Below are 17,430 nucleotides of genomic sequence, written 5' to 3'. Positions count from 1 at the left end.
TCTTCGTTGCAAATACCTTCTTTCACCAACATAAATGGTGACTATACACATGGACCTCACCAGATGGAGCACACAGAAATCAAATTGACTACATCTGTGGAAAGAGATGATAGAAAAGCTCAATATCATCAGTCAGAACAAGGCCGGGGCCAACTGTGGAACAGACCATCAATTGCTCGTATGCAAGTTCAAGCTGAAACTGAAGAAAATCAGAGCAAGTCCACGAGAGCCAAAATATGACCTTGAGTATATCCCAGCTGGATTTGGAGACCATCTCAAGAATAGATTTGACGCATTGAACACTAGTGACCGAAGACCAGATGAGTTGTGGAAGGACATCATCCATGGAGAAAGCAAGAGGTCACTGAAAAGACAGGAAAGAAAGAAAAGACCAAGATGGATGTCAGAGGAGACTCTGAAGCTTACTCTTGAGTGTTGAGCAGCTAAAGCAAAAGGAAGAATTGATGAAGTAAAAGAACTGAACAGAAGATTTCAAAGGGTGTCTCGAGAAGACAAAGTAAAGTATTACAATGACATGTGCAAAGAGCTGGAGATGGAAAACCAAAAGGGAGGAACACGCTCGGTGTTTCTCAAGCTGAAAGAACTGAAGAGAAAACTCAAGCCTTGAGTTGCAATAGTGAAGGATTCCATGGGGAAAATGTTAAACGACGCAGGAAGCATCAAAAGAAGATGGAAGGAATAAACAGAGTCACTGTATCAAAAAGAAGTAGTCGATGTTCAACCATTTCAAGAGGTGGCATATGATCAGGAACCGATGGTACTGAAGGAAGAAGTCCAAGCTGCTCTGAAGGCATTGGCGAGAAACAAGGCTCCAGGAATTGATGGACTATCAACTGAGACGTTTCAACAAACAGATGCAGCGCTGGAGGTGCTCACTCGTCTATGCCAAGAAATATGGAAGACAGCTTCCTGGCCAACTGACTGGAAGAGATCCATATTTATGCCTATTCCCAAGAAAGGTGATCCAACCGAATGTGGAAATTATAGAACAATATCATTAATATCAAGACTCGTCAATAAATATCATCAAATCTGCATTGTGAACAGGAATAGGCACTTTCATCTGGAAAATGGACTGTCTCCAAGATTGTCATATTTTGCAGCTTTCAGTTAACAGATCCCCTCAATATTTCACCTCAGTTTGGCAGTATTGCAGTTTGATTATAATTAGGCTTTATGCCCCTGTGAAGCAAGGAATTGCAATAAAGCCAAAGCATGAGTTTTACATTGATCTTTAGTTTCTGAGGCTATTAGTAATTCTTTACATATTTAATAATTATACATCACTCTGGTTTGACAGATTCCTCTAGGATTTCCTGTAAATGACCAGAGAACACAGTATCAAAAAAAACCCAAACCCCTTGCCGTCGAGTCTATTCCGACTCATAGCCACCCTATGGGACAGAGTAGAACTGTCCCACAGAGTTTCCAAGGGTGTAAATCTTTACGGCAGCAAACTGCCACATCTTTCTTCTGGGGAGTGGCTGGTGGGTTTGAACTGCCAACCTTTCAGTTAGCAGCCTAGCGCTTAACTACTGAGCCACCAGAGCTCAAAACCCTGGAGAAATCCTTTACCACAGACACTGGAGTCCGCCTTGATAACAAACAAGGTTTTAGGCTTGTCTTTTTTTTTTTTTTTTTTTAAATATAAGGACAAAAAAAAAAAAAAGCAAACCATAGATCAAATACAGAGAAAAACAGACAACAATACCAACGTCAGAAGGAGAATGGCTGCAGGGTTAGGAACTACTGGAGTTAATGGAACAACTAATGTACTTATGCCTCGAAGATTTTGTACAAATTGGTTAATCACCTTTATTAAATTTACCTTCCTTCTTTAGTGGAACTATGAGCTTATTCCATGACCAGTCTTTTTGTCATACTGTGGTGGCTTGCATGTTGGTATGATGCTAGAAGCTATGCCAGTATATTTCAACCACCAGTAGGGTCACCCAAGGTGTATAGGTTTTGAAGACTTTCCAGACTAAGACAGACTAAGAACTGCCTGGTGATCTACTTCTGAGAATTAGCCAATGAAAACCTTATGGATCACAAGAATCAAACATATCAATCATCACGAAGATATCACAGAACTTGGCAGTATTTCGTTCTGTTATACACAAAGTCACCATGAGCTGGAACCAGCCCCATGGCAGCTAACAACAATGGGTGTATTACAGCATAAGAATACCTTTAATTTTATCTATTTTTAAGTCATCTATGGATTGTCTAATTCTATTATAATCATTTTTCCACTTCTAATTGACCTTTTCCCCCACGCATCTGTCATTTTGTGGTTCTGTGATGGCGTGCATGTTGGTATGATACTGGAAGCTATGCCTCTGGTATTCAAATACCAGCAGGGTCACCCATGTGGACAGGTTTCAGCTGAGCTTCCAGACTACGACTTTTTTTTTTTTCCAGACTAAGACAGACTAGAAAGAAGGACCTGGCAGTCTACTTCTGAAAAGAATTAGCTGGTGAAAACCTTAGGAATAGCAGTGGAACATTGATATAGCGCTGGAAGATGAGCCCCCAGGTTGGAAGGCACTCAGAAGATGACTGGGGAAGAGCTGCCTCCTCAAAGTAGAGTCGACCTTAATGACGCGGATGGAGTCAAGCTTTCGGGACGTCCTTAAAAACAAGGATGGTGAGACTATGTCTCACATACTTTGGACATATTGTCAGGAGAGATCAGTCCCTGGAGAAGGACATCATGTTTGGTATGACAGAGGGTCAGCAAAAAAGAGGAGGACCCACAACGAGGTGGATTCACACAGTGGCTGCAACAACGTGCGCAAGCACAGCAACAATTTTGAGGATGGCACAGGACTGGGCAGTGTTTCGTTCTGTTGTGTCTGGGGTCGCTGTGAGTTGGAACCAGCTCGATGGCACCTTAACAGCAACAATTGAACTGCTGACAAAGGATATTGGTTCACTCATAGCCATAACTTATTCTTTTGGTGAACTATTTTTATTGGTTCTATTTGTTCTTGTTAGATGCCATCGAGTCGGTTCTGACTCATAGCGACCCCATGCACAACAGAACGAAGCACTGCCTGGTCCTCCGCCATCCTTACACTCATTGTTTTGCTTGAACTCATTGTTGCAGCCACTGTGTCAAACCACCTTGTTGAGGGTCTTCCTCTTTTCCGCTGACCCTGTACTCTGCCAAGCATGATGTCCTTCTCCAGGGACTGATCCCTCCTGACAACATGTCCAAAGTATGCAAGATGCAGTCTCACCATCCTTGCTCCTAAGGAGCATTCTGGCCGCATTTCTTCCAAGACAGATTTGTTCGCTCTTTTGGCAGTCCGTGGTATATTCGATATTCTTCGCCAGCACCACAATTCGAAGGCGTCAACTCTTCTTCGGTCTTCGTTATTCATTGTCCAGCTTTCACATACATATGATGTGATTGAGAATACCATGGCTTGGGTCAGGCGCACCTTAGTCTTCAGGGTGACATCTTTGCTCAACACTTTGAAGAGGTCCTTTGCAGCAGGATTTCCCCAATGCAATGCATCTTTTGATTTCTTGACTGCTGCTTCCATGGCTGTTGATTGTGGATCCAAGTAAAACGAAATCCTTGACAACTTCAATCTTTTCTCCGTTTATCATGATATTGCTTATGGGTCCAGTTGTGAGGATTTTTGTTTTCTTTATGTTGAGGTGTAATCCATACTGAAGGCTGTGGTCTTTGATCTTCATTAGTAAGTGCTTCAAGTCCTCTTCACTTTCAGCAAGCAAGGTTGTGTCATCTGCATAAGGCAGGTTGTTAATGAATCTTCCTCCAATCTTGATGCCCCGTTCTTCTTCATATAGTCCAACTTCTCATATTATTTGTCTCTCATACAGATTAAATAGGTATGGTGAAAGAATACAACCCTGACACACACCTTTCCTGACTTTAAACCAATCAGTATCCCCTAGTTCTGTCCAAACAACTGCCTCGTGATCCATGTAAAGGTTCCTCATGAGCACAATTAAGTGTTCAGAAATCCCCATTTTTCACAGTGTTATCCATAGTTTGTTATGATTCACACAGTCGAATGCCTTTGCATAGTCAATAAAACTCAGGTAAACATCCTTCTGGTATTCTCTGCTTTCAGCCAGGATCCATCTGACATCAGCAATGACATCCCTGGTTCCACGTCCTCTTCTGAAACCGGCCTGAATTTCTGGCAGTTCCATGTCAATATACTGCTGCAGCCGTTTTTGAATGATCATCAGCAAAATTTTGCTTGCGTGCGATATTGATGATATTGTCCTGTAATTTCCACATTCGGTTGGATCACCTTTCTTGGGAATAGGCATAAATATGGATCTCTTCCAGTCAGTTGGCCAGGAAGCTGTCTTCCATATTTCTTGGCATAGACGAGTGAGCACCTCTAGCGCTGCATCTGTTTGGTAAAACATCTCAATTGATATTCCATCAATTTCTGGAGCCTTGTTTCTCGCCAATGCCTTCAGAGCAGCTTGGACTTCTTCCTTCAGTGCCATCGGTTCCTACTCATATGCCACCTCTTGAAATGGTTCAATATCGACTACTTCTTTTTGATACAGTGACTCTGTGTATTCCTTCCATCTTCTTTTGATGCTTCCTACGTTGTTTAATATTTTCCCCATGGAATCCTTCACTATTACAACTCGAGGCTTGAATTTTTTCTTCAGTTCTTTCAGCTTGAGAAACACCGAGCGTGTTCCTCCCTTTTGGTTTTCCATCTCCAGCTCTTTGCACATGTCATTGTAATACTTTACTTTGTCTTCTCGAGACACCCTTTGAAATCTTCTGTTCAGTTCTTTTACTTCATCAATTCTTCCTTTTGCTTTAGCTGCTCGACGCTCAAGAGCAAGTTTCAGAGTCTCCTCTGACATCCACCATGGTCTTTTCTTTCTTTCCTGTCTTTTCAGTGACCTCTTGTTTTCTTCATGGTTGATGTCCTTGATGTCATTGCACAACTCATCCGGTCTTCGGTCACTAGTGTTCAATGCGTCAAATCTATTCTTGAGATGGTCTCCAAATCCAGCTGGGATATACTCAAGGTCATATTTTGGCTCTCGTGGACTTGCTCTGATTTTCTTCAGTTTCAGCTTGAACTTGCATACGAGCAATTGATGGTCTGTTCCACAGTTGGCCCCTGGCCTTGTTCTGACTGATGATATTGAGCTTTTCTATCATCTCTTTCCACAGATGTAGTCAATTTGATTTCTGTGTGCTCCATCTGGTGAGGTCCATGTGTATAGTCACCATTTATGTTGGTGAAAGAAGGTATTTGCAACGAAGAAGTCGTTGGTCTTGCAAAATTCTGTCATTCGATCTCCAGCATCGTTTCTATCACCAAGGCCATATTTTCCAACTACTGATCCTTCATCTTTGTTTCCAACTTTCACATTCCAATCGCCAGTAATTATCAATGCATCTCGATTGCATGTTCGATCAATTTCAGACTGCAGCAGCTGATAAAAATCTTCTATTTCTTCATCTTTGGCCCTAGTGGTTGGTGTGTAAATTTGAATAATAGTTGTATTAACTGGTCTTCCTTGTAGGCGTATTGATATTATCCTATCGCTGACAGCGTTGTACTTCAGGATAGATCCTGAAATGTTCTTTTTGACGATGAATGCAATACCATTCCTCTTCAAGTTGTCATTCCCAGCATAGTAGACTATATGATTGTCTGATTCAAAATGGCCAATACCAGTCCATTTCAGCTCACTAATGCCTAGGGTATCAATCTTTGTGTTCCATTTCATTTTTCACAATTTCCAATTTTCCTAGATTCATACTTTGTACATTCCAGGTTCCGATTATTAATGGATGTTTGCAGCTGTTTCTTCTCATTTTGAGTCGTGCCACATCAGCAAATGAAGGTCCCAAAAGCTTTACTCCATCCACATCATTAAGGTTGACTCTACTTTGAGGAGGCAGCTCTTTCCCAGTCATCTTTTGAGTGCCTTCCAACCTGGGGGGCTCATCTTCCAGAACTGTATCAGACAATGTTCCGCTGCTATTCCTGGCTAATGCTTTTCAGAAGTAGACTGCTGGGTCCTTCCTCCTAGTGTGTCTTAGTCTGGAAGCTCAGCTGAAATCTGTCCTCCGTGGGTAACCCTGCTGGTACCTGAATACAGGTGGCATAGCTTCCAGCATCACAGCAACACACAAGCCCCCACAGTATGACAAACTGACAGAGACGTGGGGGATTGGCTCTATATCTCAGATTAACTCAGTATTATCGTTCCATGAGGCCCAAAATGAACATTTCAGCCTGGGGTGCTCAGTCATCTAGCACTGCTACACCGGAAATACCACTGGTTTTATGAAACAGCATTATATTCTCTCACAGTCTAGGAGGTTAGAAATCTGAATTCACGGTGCCAGCTCCAGGGGAAGGCTTTCTCTGTCTCTGCTGGATCTGGAGGAAGGTGTTTGTCATCAACCTTCACTGATCTAGGAGCATCTCAGCACAGGGATCCCAGGTCCTAAGGATGCCGTCTACTCTCAGCTCTGCTTTCATGGTGGTAGGAGGTCCCCATCTCTCTGCTTGCTTCTCTCTTTTTTATCTCAAAAGAGATTGACTCAAGATACAACCAAATCTTGTTCATTGAGTCCTGGGTCATTAACTTAACTGCCTCTAATCCTGCCTCATTAACCTTATATAAAAAAAAACCTTATAGAGATAGGATTTACAACACATGGGATAATCACATTGGATCCCAAAATGGTGAACAATCACACGATACTGGGAATCATGGCCTAGTCGAGTTGGCTCACATTTTTGGGGGAGAGGGGCAAAATCCAATCCATAACAGGTTGCCTTCCCCCAAGCACAGTGTGCTACTGCCACTCTCTTGCTTTTCTTTCGGAAGGCACCTGGTAACCCAATCAGGGGACTTTTCTTTCCCCAAGGCATGCTCCGCAGACTCTGTCTGGTGTACAGAATAGAAAAGCCTTCAAGTCTCACAGCAGTTCTCTCCCCAGTGGGTTTACAGGAGAATCAGGTGAAACAGGAAAGCGTGTCCCTCAGTCAGAGGATCTATCCATATGGGAACCACAGAGAAGTAGGAACAGGAACAAGGCTGACTCGCAATACCGTCAACCCGAGGAAATGACACAACAAGCATCACTGCTATCAGCAGTTCCCAGCTCAGAGATTCCCTACATCTGTGCATTGCGAGCCACTCGTCAGTGCCTAGATTTCTGGACTTTCCTTATTCCTTTGTTCCTGCAATTCCTGTATCTTTGGAAGTCACTTTCTATAATCATTCTTCAAAAGTCCCGGCTACTTTCGGTAAGGACATTTCTTTTCCCTTCTTCCTATGTTCCCTTCGTTGGTTGTCCAGAGTAGTTTGGGTAATTCCCATTAGCAAGCAATTCTAACCGGGCAGTTCGCACAGTAGTTCTTCATTTCTTTACAGTTGAGGCAAGTCTAACTCATAGCCAGCCTACAGGACAGAGTCAAACTGCCCCCACAGGGTTTCCAAGGAGTGGCTGGTGGATTTGAACTGCTGACCTTTTGGTTAGCAGCAGAGCTCTTAACCACTGTGCCACCAGGGCTCCACCTTTCCCTGTCTTTGTTGTTGTTAGGCGCTATGGACTCGGTTCTGACTCATAGCAACCTCATGTACAACAGAACGAAACACTGCCCAGTCCCACACCACCTTCACAATCGTTGTTATGCTTGAGCCCATTGTTGCAGCCACTGTGTCCATCCACCTCGTTGAGGGTCTTCCTCTTTTCCGCTGACCCTGTACTCTGCCAAGCATGATGTTCTTCTCCAGGGACCGGCCCCTCCTGATACCATGTCCAAAGCATATGAGATGAAGTCTCACCATGCTTGCTTCTAAGGAGCATTCTGGCTGTGCTTCTTGAAAGACAGATTTGTTTTTTGGCAGTCCACGGTGTATTCAATATTCTTCACCAACACCGTAATTCAAAGGCATCATTTCTTCTTTGGCCCTTCGTATTCATTGCCCAGCTTTCGCATGCATATGAGACTACTGAAAACACCATGGCTGGGGTCAGGTGCACCTTAGTCCTCAGAGTGACATCTTTGCTTTTTATGTCTAGTCTGTCCCTAGACTGTTCCAAAACTAGTAGCCGCTGCTAAGAATTGAGTAACTATTATGGATGGAATTGTGTCTCCCCAGAATATGCCCTGGACTCCTAACCCCTACACCTGTAGATTGAATCCTATTTGGAGGCCAAGCACCCTGGAGAAGGGGAAACTGCACCCCTATCTGCTCCTTAGTGTGTCTCCAGCCCACTGGAGTGCTGGTACTGGAGCACTGCCAAGTCACCCCAGAAGAGCCCAGTGGCTTCTCCATCAGTGAGTGGGGCGGGTGGCAAGGCCAGCCAGTCCCCAGCACTGACATGCAGAGGTCCAGGTTGACCCCTCCCCAGGCGCCTGAGGCTCCATCTCTCCCACTGCTCCCCAGAAACAAGAGGGCGTTGTCCCCGGCAGCTCAAGGTCATGCTTCTGGGCGGCACACCACCTGTCCATCTTCTGAGGCGTTGCAGGCAGGGCTCCTCCCCAGTGGACTTGCCCGACTTTACCCTCCGGTGGGCCCAGGCTAGACTTGGGCTGTTGGGGTAGTGGGGGGATGACAGTGGGGAGGAACCACCTGGCACCCAAGCCCCTCCCCCAAAGGCCACCATAACCTCCAGTTTTGCTTGGGTTAGGCATTGCTCTCTTGGGATGCCTCGGTACCTGCCCCTCTCCTGGGCCCTCTTCTTGAGGTCCAAGTCTGCAGGGGGAGATGGAGACCAGGACCCATGTGTCCAGTTCAGTGTGGTTTGTAGGAGGTGAGTGATTCAGATGGGCTGCCTAGAGGGGGCTGCCATTTCAGACAGGTGAGGGCCCACGAGGAAGGCCGTGAGGTGTGGAAGGTGGGTTTCCCAAAATGCTGGAGTCAGTGGAGGCTGGCTGTGGGGGTCACCTGGGGCCCTGGGCTCTCTGGCCTTGGGACTGTGCCTCGAGTCCCTTGAGTGGTGGGTTGTAGCATGGCAAGTGGGTTGGGAAGCACAGATGATGCCGGCGGGAAGTGGCAGGACTGGCCAGGGCCTGGGGAGTGGTGAGAGTGTGGACAGTGTCAGCAGGAATCTGAGGCCTGTGGCCAGTGGGACAGAGAGGGTCGCACCCCCCACCCCCTGCAGGCTCCACGGATGACACAGAAGTACCACTTTCAGCTCTGCAGTGAGTAGCAGTGTCAGGAGCGGATCGAGGCACTGTGCCGGGCCAGGTGAGGGAGCAGGTGGTGGGGCATTGGCGGGGCAGGGGGTCCACGGGGGCTGGGCGACCACCATACAGCCAGTGACCACTCACCTCCGCTGTCTCCCCAACTACGAGTTCATCTGGAGGAACTTGCCAGAAGACGACACGCAAGGTTTGTGCGGGGCAGACGGGTGGCGGCAGGGTCCTCTGGGCCCGGAGGTCACCACTCCTGCCCTCGCGCCCCTCCCAGGATCCCCTGGAGCAGTTCAGCATCTCTGAGGGGGCCCGGTTTCAGCTAAGCAGCTTGAAGGCATGAGCCTACGGACTGGCAAGGCCCCTGCTTGGGGCTGGATGAGCCCTTGTCCCTGGGTCCCCCCCCTTCCCCGCCCATGTAGGCTGGGTTTGTGGGGGGAGGTGTTTTCTTTCCCCCAGGGCCGGGTGGGGTGCAGGGCTGGCTTTATGGAGGAACGCACGTGGATTGGCCAACTTTTGGGGCCACTGCTGCTGTAGGATGCTGGGAACGAGCATCCACTTTGTGGTGGTGGGCCGCCCCGCCCCCAGCTGACCCCTGGAGGGGCTGAATGTAGTCAGACTGTGAAGCTGTGAAGGGCGTGGAGACACCAACGCCTGCCCCAATGCGAACTCACTCCTGCTGACGGGGGCGGTGCCGTGTGGCCACACTTCTGGGTGGAGCTGGACAAGGCCACCCTCACTTGTATGCTCCGGTTGAGATAAAAAACATACCTTTTATTCCGCTGGGCAGCAGTGATGAGAATGAGGGGGCGCTGGGGGTCAAGGGAGTTTATCCGGTGGGCCTGGCCTAAACGGGTGAAAGCCCTTAAAAGTGGGAGTCGGCCCCCTCCAGAATCACAGCAGCCACTGCTCTCAAAGTGCTTCTGGGCACAGATGGCCTGGGGATGGTCACAGCACCTGCCCATGTGCCCCCTCCCCCCCACCCAAGACACAGAAGAAACATGACCACGGGACCCATTTGAGTGGAAACAAGTATCTTTATTGCAGCGTCTAGAGGTGGCGATGCACGGAGGCCGGCCCAGGGGCTCAATGGGACAGACTTGAACACAGGGCAAAGCCGCATTTCTGGCAGTCACAGAAAGGTCGGGACGAGAGGAAGGTGGCAGTGAGCAAGCACTATCCCTACGGAGGCCCGAGCAGAGGGGTGACCCACAGCGTGGATAAATCAAGGTGCAGCAACCTTAGTAAATCACGACTCACGGCCAGGCCACAGCCAGGGTGAGGCTGGTTCCTGCAGCGGGCACCCACTGCAGGTCCAGGAGGGGGTCTGTGACGGCCAAGCGGTCAAGGTCGCACAGGCCTTTGGGAGTTTGGCTAACCGATTCCTGAGCAAAAGCAACTTGGCAACCAACTCGTTCCCCTGAAGTTGCCCACGAGCCAGCAGCAGCACCGAGTCCCGACCTAGAGCTGCCAGAAGAAGCCAGGCTCAAGGCCTCAACCCACTGCCTTTCCCTGCACCACCTTCTCCCAGCTGCCCCTGGAGCTCGCTGAGGGTAAAGGGCATTTTGGCGGCGTTGGCCGAATCTGGGAGAAGTATCTAGTGTCACGTGCAGCCCTGGCTGGCACACAGGTAGCTAAGGGGTGTGCTCTCACACACGAGGGTCCCTGGTGGATCGATGCTGACCCGCATAGGCTCACAAGTGCCCAGCCCGTGGGCCCTCCCAAGACTCAAGTATCTGTCCAGGCTGGTCGCATAAGGATAGACTATCGCCTTTCAGGGGTGCCCCACACCCTGCCCGGCCATGTGCCCTCGGGCAGGTGGGGTGGTGGACTTCCTTGGACTGTGTGGACAGTTTTTTCTAGCCTGGCGCCTCGCACTGCTGGGACCTCTCTCTGCAGGGAGGAGAGGCGGACGCCTCTGCTCCCGGATGACACGGGGACCTCGCGTAGGGCCGAACAAGGTGGCGCTGAGGGCTGGAGCAGGGAGGCAGCACCTACTAGCTAAGCACCAACGCAAGAAGGGGAAGGTTGAAAGAGGACAGCCGAGTTTCAAAAACAAGTCGAGAGCACCATCTTCATGTCCCAGTGACTGTTGCTGGGGGGTGGGGTTAGAGGCTGAGGCAGCTGTGGGTGTCAGGGTGGGAGGGGGCACATGGCCCCAGAGCACCTGCCCCGCCCCACCCTGGGGAATCAGGACCAGGGGCGGAAAACCTTCCCCACGTCCATGGCTAGTCTGTCTGCACTGGTATTGAGTGGATGGGTGAGCACAGGCTTTTCCACAAACAAACAGAACCCAAAACCTGAGCCCCACCTTCAGGAGGAAGGCACCCCTGGGATCTTTGAGAATGCTGCCCTGGGACAAGCAGGCACTTGGAGGGCGGGGTGTTCCCCTGTCCCTTGGCCATGTGCCGGGCCACCCCATCTATCCACCTGCCTCCTGCTGACCGGGGTCTTGGGCTATTAAGCAGCAAGGATGGGGTGCTTCCTAGGCCATGTGCTGGGCCACCTCATCTGTCCACCTGCCTCCTGCTGTCCAGGGTTGGGGGCTCTCCGGACCCACCCTGTCTGTGCACCTGGCACCCGTCCTCTTGATGACAGGGTCGGGGGCTTTGGCTGCCACCTGCCAGGGATGTTGGTTTCTAGACAGTTCAGACACACTGCTCAGAGGGTTCCGAGGGACCGGAGAAGCTCACTGATCCCACAGGAAGCACCCGGGATAGTCCCCTCCAAGTCCGCACCAACACATCCACTCAAACCCCAGCGTCCACTCAAGCACCAACGAGACGAGGCTGATTACAGGGGTGCTGGCTGGGATGGTGTCTAGGGCAGCAGGGCTCCATCCGTCTCTCGTGGACATGGGACCTGTCTGTCTGCTGCCGTGCAGGCAGCGGCCATGGTCTGGGCCCCAGACTGGCCCAGCCAGCGCCATCTGTGCATTTGAATAAATAAGGTTCATTTTTTCCCCCCTCACCCCACTTCTCTTTCCTTCCTTTTTTTTTTTTTTTTAAAGTTTACTGTGCATTATACAATCTAAAAATAAATGAAATTGAGTCTATGAAAATTATAAACTTTCATCCCATTTCTACAAAATACAGTCACGGGTCAGCGTGACTCTCTCCTGTACAAACGCCAGGCCCACACGGCCACCCTGCCCTGCGTCCTGAGCAGCACACCGCCAGCTCCCCACGCGCCCAGCAGCACGAGCCGGACAAAAGCCAAGGGTAGGAAAGTAAATGCACTTGTTACAGAGGCCGAGCGAGCTGGGGAGCGCGCGTCAGACCTCCCGGACAGCCGCCCCTCGGGACAGGCTCTGGGGAACCGTCCCGCCTTGCCGGGCAGGACCCAGGGCCTGGCTGCCCCGCGCCCTGTCCACATGCCCGAGGGCAGCCGTCTCGTCGGGCAGCGTTCACAGTGACGGGATGGGGAGGCTGCAGGGACACAGGGCCCCAGGACGGTCTGGGTCTGACACTCGGGCAAGAACATTCTTGGGGAGGGAGGCCTCTCTAGGGAAGGCTGATATGCGTGAGCGCCCCTCCGCGCACGAGCTGGCATGCCTGTGACACACGGACAGCTCGGCGGGGAGGCGCATGTGGTGTGTTGGGGGCGGACAGGAGCGGGTCGGCCTCCAGAGTCAGCACCAGGAGAGCGGGAGGCGGCGCAGCCTGCCGACGACGAGATAGCACCGGGCCAGGCGGGCGGCGCCGCGACGGGCGGTCCTTTCGTAGGCGCCTCTATAGATATCTTCTTATATAGACATTTACATTTCTGAGCGAGTTGCCTTGGACGACTTAGATGGAATAAAATAGGTCCGAGTTGCTTTGACTTTTTAAAAAACGATAAATACTTTATCTAAAACTATCCACGCGCACGCGGAGCGGCTCCCGGGCCCGGCGGCGCACGGCGGTTCACAGTAGCTTCTCCATCCTGTCGCCTCCGCGGTCCAGTGGTGGCCCTGCGGCCGCAAGCACCGGGGCAGCACGCGTTGGTCCACACCGTCCTTGCATAGTCGTGCGGCTGAGGTAGAAGTCCTAGTTACCTGCGGGCCGGGCAGCGGGAGAGAGTGGCACAGGTCAGCCCCGGCCCCAGGACGCCAGATGGCAGCCAGTGGGGTCAGGGTGTCTACAGAAGCCATCAGCCAGCACTGAGCACATGGCCCCTTTCCCCTCTGGTCACCACGCTGGGCGGAAGCCCAGGGGTCTGGCCCTGCCATCTGAGGAACAGTCTAAGGCCCACAAGTTCCCGTGCCTGGTGCACAGGCAGAGAAGCTCTGGCACCGCCTCCTGGGAGCAGAAGTGGGCAGGCATGAGGGGCGCTGGCCCTAGACCTCGCCCACCCCCGGTTCCTAGCCCATTGCTGTTCTCAGGGTGTTCAGGCAATGGCCACCCCAACAAGCTGTAACCGAGTACGACAGAGGCCGGGACGCTCTCACAGGGCGCCGTCCAGTTCGAGGGAGCCCAGGATGGTGACAAAAGAGAAGCACAAGCGTCCCTCAGCAGGCAGAATAAAGCCTCGTGCCGGCCCAGTGCCCCTGTGCCCACCTGTAGGTGCGGATGGGTATGCCTGAGGCTCAGAGTCCTCTGCCCCAGACTCCCCGGTTCCCTGGGGATAGGCCTCCCCTCCACAGTGCTCTCCTAGCAGGACCACAGCACTGCCTGTGCCTGACCCGCTCTGATGAACCAGCTGGGCTACCCTCACTGCACTGTCACAGAACACAGGCTGCACTCACGCTCTCACACACCCCTCACCCTGTGGCAGTGGGCTCGCCAGGACCCGAGCCAACCACCTGAGGCGGGTGGGTGTGCCCCCACACGGCACCTGCTTCTCAGGTGTGTCCTCCTGGGGACAAGGTCGTCACAGTGACAGGCACTGTCTCAGCCCCACAGAGGAACGGCCGGAGCTCCATGAGCATGAGGCCACAGGATGCAGACCCCCGAAGGCCTCACGTCGTCAAAAAACCCTCAGTCTCCACTTAGTCCTCTGTCCCTGAAGGCGGGTGCCTTCGACACTGATCTGACATGACCTTCACACTCAGAGTTCCTGAAACCACAAGCAGCAGCCTGCGAGGCGCCACAGCCACAAGGCCTCGTGGGGTTGGCCCGCAGCTGCAGAACGCAGTCCCGTAGCCTCCACTGGCCCCGCATCCTGGGCACCAGGTGCCTGGACGCAGGGACCTCATCTATAACACGGATCCCACACACACTGCCCTGTGCGCCCAGGTGGCCAAACGCATTCTGTTGCTGGGACCCCGTGACGCACTAGCAGGCAGCAAGCCAGAGAGGCCCCAGTCAAGGGGACAAAGCCAGCCTATCACACCAGCCCAGCGCTGGCAACATCACGCCGTGGGCTATGGAACCGGGCAAAAGCCGCACACACATCCAGTGGCCTGGTCCAACCCACCCACCCATTCTCCTGGGTGATGGCACAGCTCGGGACTCTCTGGGAGCTCAGGCGGCCTTACCCACCATGGCCCAAGGCACCACCCAGAGCTAGTGGGGCCACCCTGCTGTGGAATCAGTGCACTGGCAGATGGTGCGTCCCCAGCCCCATGTCACAGAAGTGACTCACAGGCCGAGCTGGGCCCCACGCTCGATTCTCATCACACGGCACCCTCCTTCCAAGCACGCTGTCTCCGGTCTCCCTGCGCTTTATCTTTGTTCCTTTGCGCCTCTCAGAACGGACGGATTAAGCGGAAAGCCCCCCCCATGGCCCACCAGCACCCTGCAGGAGGAAGGGTGGCTGGTTTCCCATAAAAGCACCTCCTTCAGCTCTAGCCTTACCTTACACAATACCAACGGCTAGCTAAGCAAGCTCTTTATCGCGGCTTAACCCCCGAAAGGTGCGCGGCATAAGGAGACGGCATGCCAAGGGAAACCCAGACCGCGGAGGGTGCGGCGGGGCTGGCCTGCGGGAGGAGGGGCGCAGCCTGCGCCAGGGCCAGCCGGGGCAGAGGCGGGCGGTGGACCGTGAAGGAGGGGCGGGAAGCCTTGTGTGGCAGGGCAGCAAGCTTGACAGACAAAGAGGCGTTAGCGGGCGGCAGGGAGGCAGCAGAGGCGGGGGGCAAGAAAGCATGGTTAGCAGGGAGGGACGCCAGGCTCTGCAGGAGCACGGGCTCGGAGTTAGGTGCCAGCAGCGGTGGGGGAGGAGGCAAGGCGGTGTTAGGCGGAGGGGGTGGGAGGCCAGGCTGCACCGGAAGAGGAGGAGGTGGTGGGGGAGGCCGGCCCAGGTGCTGAGCAGGAGGCAGCGGGGGCGGCCGGGTCTCAACAGAGGACGGGGCCTGAAAGGAAGCGGCGGAGGTGCTGGCCACCGCCTGCAGCGGGGCTAAGCTCAGCGTGGCGCTGCCACAGACAGCCGCGCTGCCACAGACAGCCCCGCTGCCGAAACTGGCTCCGAACGGATGAGAAGAGGCAGAAGGCACCGCGTGGTTAAAGACACCTGCAGACAGGAGAGAAAAACGCAGCTTCAACAGGCGGGCACGTCCCGCCAAAGCGGAGAAAGGCACACCGCGCACAGACACGCAGCAGCAGGGCACGGCCAGCAGCTGGGGGGCAACACCTGTGCAGGGCAGAGCAGCAAGCAGCAGCCACAGCGCACTTACCTGCGGGCTCACCCACCCCGAGGATGGGTGGGTGGCCCAGCCAGGACGGAGGCTCCCAGGACTATACTCCTCTCTCCAACCCCTCCACATCCCGGCGAAAAGAGCCCGCAGGCAGGCCCCACCGCCCCCACCACTCCTAGCTGCAAGTGTCCGGAGCCCGTGCGCCCCCACGGAACCATGGCTAGCAGGACCATCTGTGGCCAGTGCCTGGGGACACTCTGCAGACTCGCTCTCCCCGAGGTCAGTTCATGAGATCTCCCACAGAGCCCGCAGGCGGTCACTCTCAACAAGAACCCCTCCACGGGGAGGCAATGCCCCAGCTACGTGGTATGCATGGCTCTCTGAGGGCAGGAATGGCTGCCACGCCCAGCCTGACCAGCTCAGGTTCCGCCCACAAGGCAGCCACGCCCGAGTGTCAAACAAACGAAAGCAAGCCGGGGCGGCCAGCCCCGCCTCTCCCCACAGTGGACTCTTGAGGGAAGACCGGAGCAGATGGTGGTTACGTCTGCCTTTCGAGGGGTTCCAGAAGACAGTGCGGGGGGCCGCGCCTGCCTGAGGAGCCCCAAGGCCAGGTGCTGGCAACAAGACGCCGGCAAAGAAACGTGCCTCGCCTACCTCCGACAGTTCCGCCCGCGACTCCGGAAGAGAAGGTGCCCATGGCATGCGAGTTGGTGAGCCTGGTGGCCGCAGATGACACGTGCACCAGGCCTGCAGCGGCCGGCACGGCACTGAACAGGGACTGCAGCACAGATGAGCCTGCCACTGAGCCCAGGTTAGCCTGCAGGGACATGGGGCCCAGGGCGAACTGTGCACCGGGGGCGAAGTTGCCCATGAAGGGGCGATGCGTCTGAGTGGAGGGGGCATGGGTGCTCGTGGAGGACACTGCCGGGGCCAGGCCCGGGCCGCTGAGGAGGCCCCCAGGGGGCACAGCAGCAGCCGAGATGAAGAGGTTATGGCCGTGGGTGAAGTCAAGCTCGCGGTCCCGGCCTCGGCCTGCCTTCCCGATGGGCGGCAGGGCAGCCTTCTCAGAGGCACTGCCTAAGGCCGGGCCCAGGTCGCCGGCCTCGCGGGCCTTGCTGGCCTCGCCCTTCAAGCCACCCAGTCCATCCAGTGGCCGCTTGCTCAGGAAGGGGTTGGCCTCTGGGGCGCCAGCCTCCTTGCCCCGCTGAGGGGGGAAGCTCAGCCCAGCTGCCTCAGGGGCCTTGTGGGCAAGAGAAGCACCATCGCTGAAGCTGTGTAAACTAAGGTCGGCGGCCAGGGCCCCGCTGAGGGCGAACCCGTTGGGGGGGTTGGTGTTCAGGCTGGGCCCATCCGCCCCTGCCAGGGAGCCCGAGAAGCCCTTCCTGGGGTGCGCAGCCCCCTTGGCATCGGTGGCGCCAGACTCCTCCAGGGTGGGCCGAAACGCAAACACGGAGTTCTGGCTCAGCACGGAGCTGGCCTGCAGCGGGCTGTCGGCCGACTTGGCTAGGCCAATGTCCGAGATGGGCGAGAATGTGGACTTCCACTTGCTGCTGTTGACTGGCTCACCGGCCGGTGCCGGCTTCCTGCTGGCCAGGCCACCACCTGGTGGGAGGGAGGGCGCAGGCATGAGGCCCCTGGCCAGCGGGGCCAGCACCGCCCTTGACC

General features: G+C 53.7%; 1 protein-coding gene across 5 annotated transcripts in view; it reads right to left on the bottom strand.

Annotated features, from left to right (window-relative positions):
* Positions 1–10,226: 10,226 nt before the first annotated feature.
* The window catches only part of DOT1L (DOT1 like histone lysine methyltransferase), a 71,389-nt gene continuing 64,185 nt past the window's right edge, over positions 10,227–17,430 (bottom strand). For 3 of the 5 annotated variants that reach the window (XM_064280171.1, XM_064280170.1, XM_064280172.1), the window contains 2 exons: positions 16,420–17,367; positions 10,227–13,245 (listed from right to left, as the gene is read on the bottom strand). In XM_064280171.1, coding sequence (XP_064136241.1) covers positions 13,238–13,245; positions 16,420–17,367 — 956 coding nt within the window. In that variant the 3' untranslated portion in view covers positions 10,227–13,237. Of the gene's footprint in view, positions 13,246–14,986; positions 15,642–16,419; positions 17,368–17,430 lie in introns of all 5 variants that reach the window. The other 2 variants (XM_064280174.1, XM_064280173.1) reach the window with 2 other exon arrangements.

The sequence above is a fragment of the Loxodonta africana genome, chromosome 3 (genome assembly GCF_030014295.1).
Source record: "Loxodonta africana isolate mLoxAfr1 chromosome 3, mLoxAfr1.hap2, whole genome shotgun sequence".
Lineage (NCBI taxonomy): Eukaryota > Metazoa > Chordata > Mammalia > Proboscidea > Elephantidae > Loxodonta > Loxodonta africana.
Note: the sequence above shows the minus strand (reverse complement) of the source record. Positions and strands in the feature narration are given on the sequence as shown.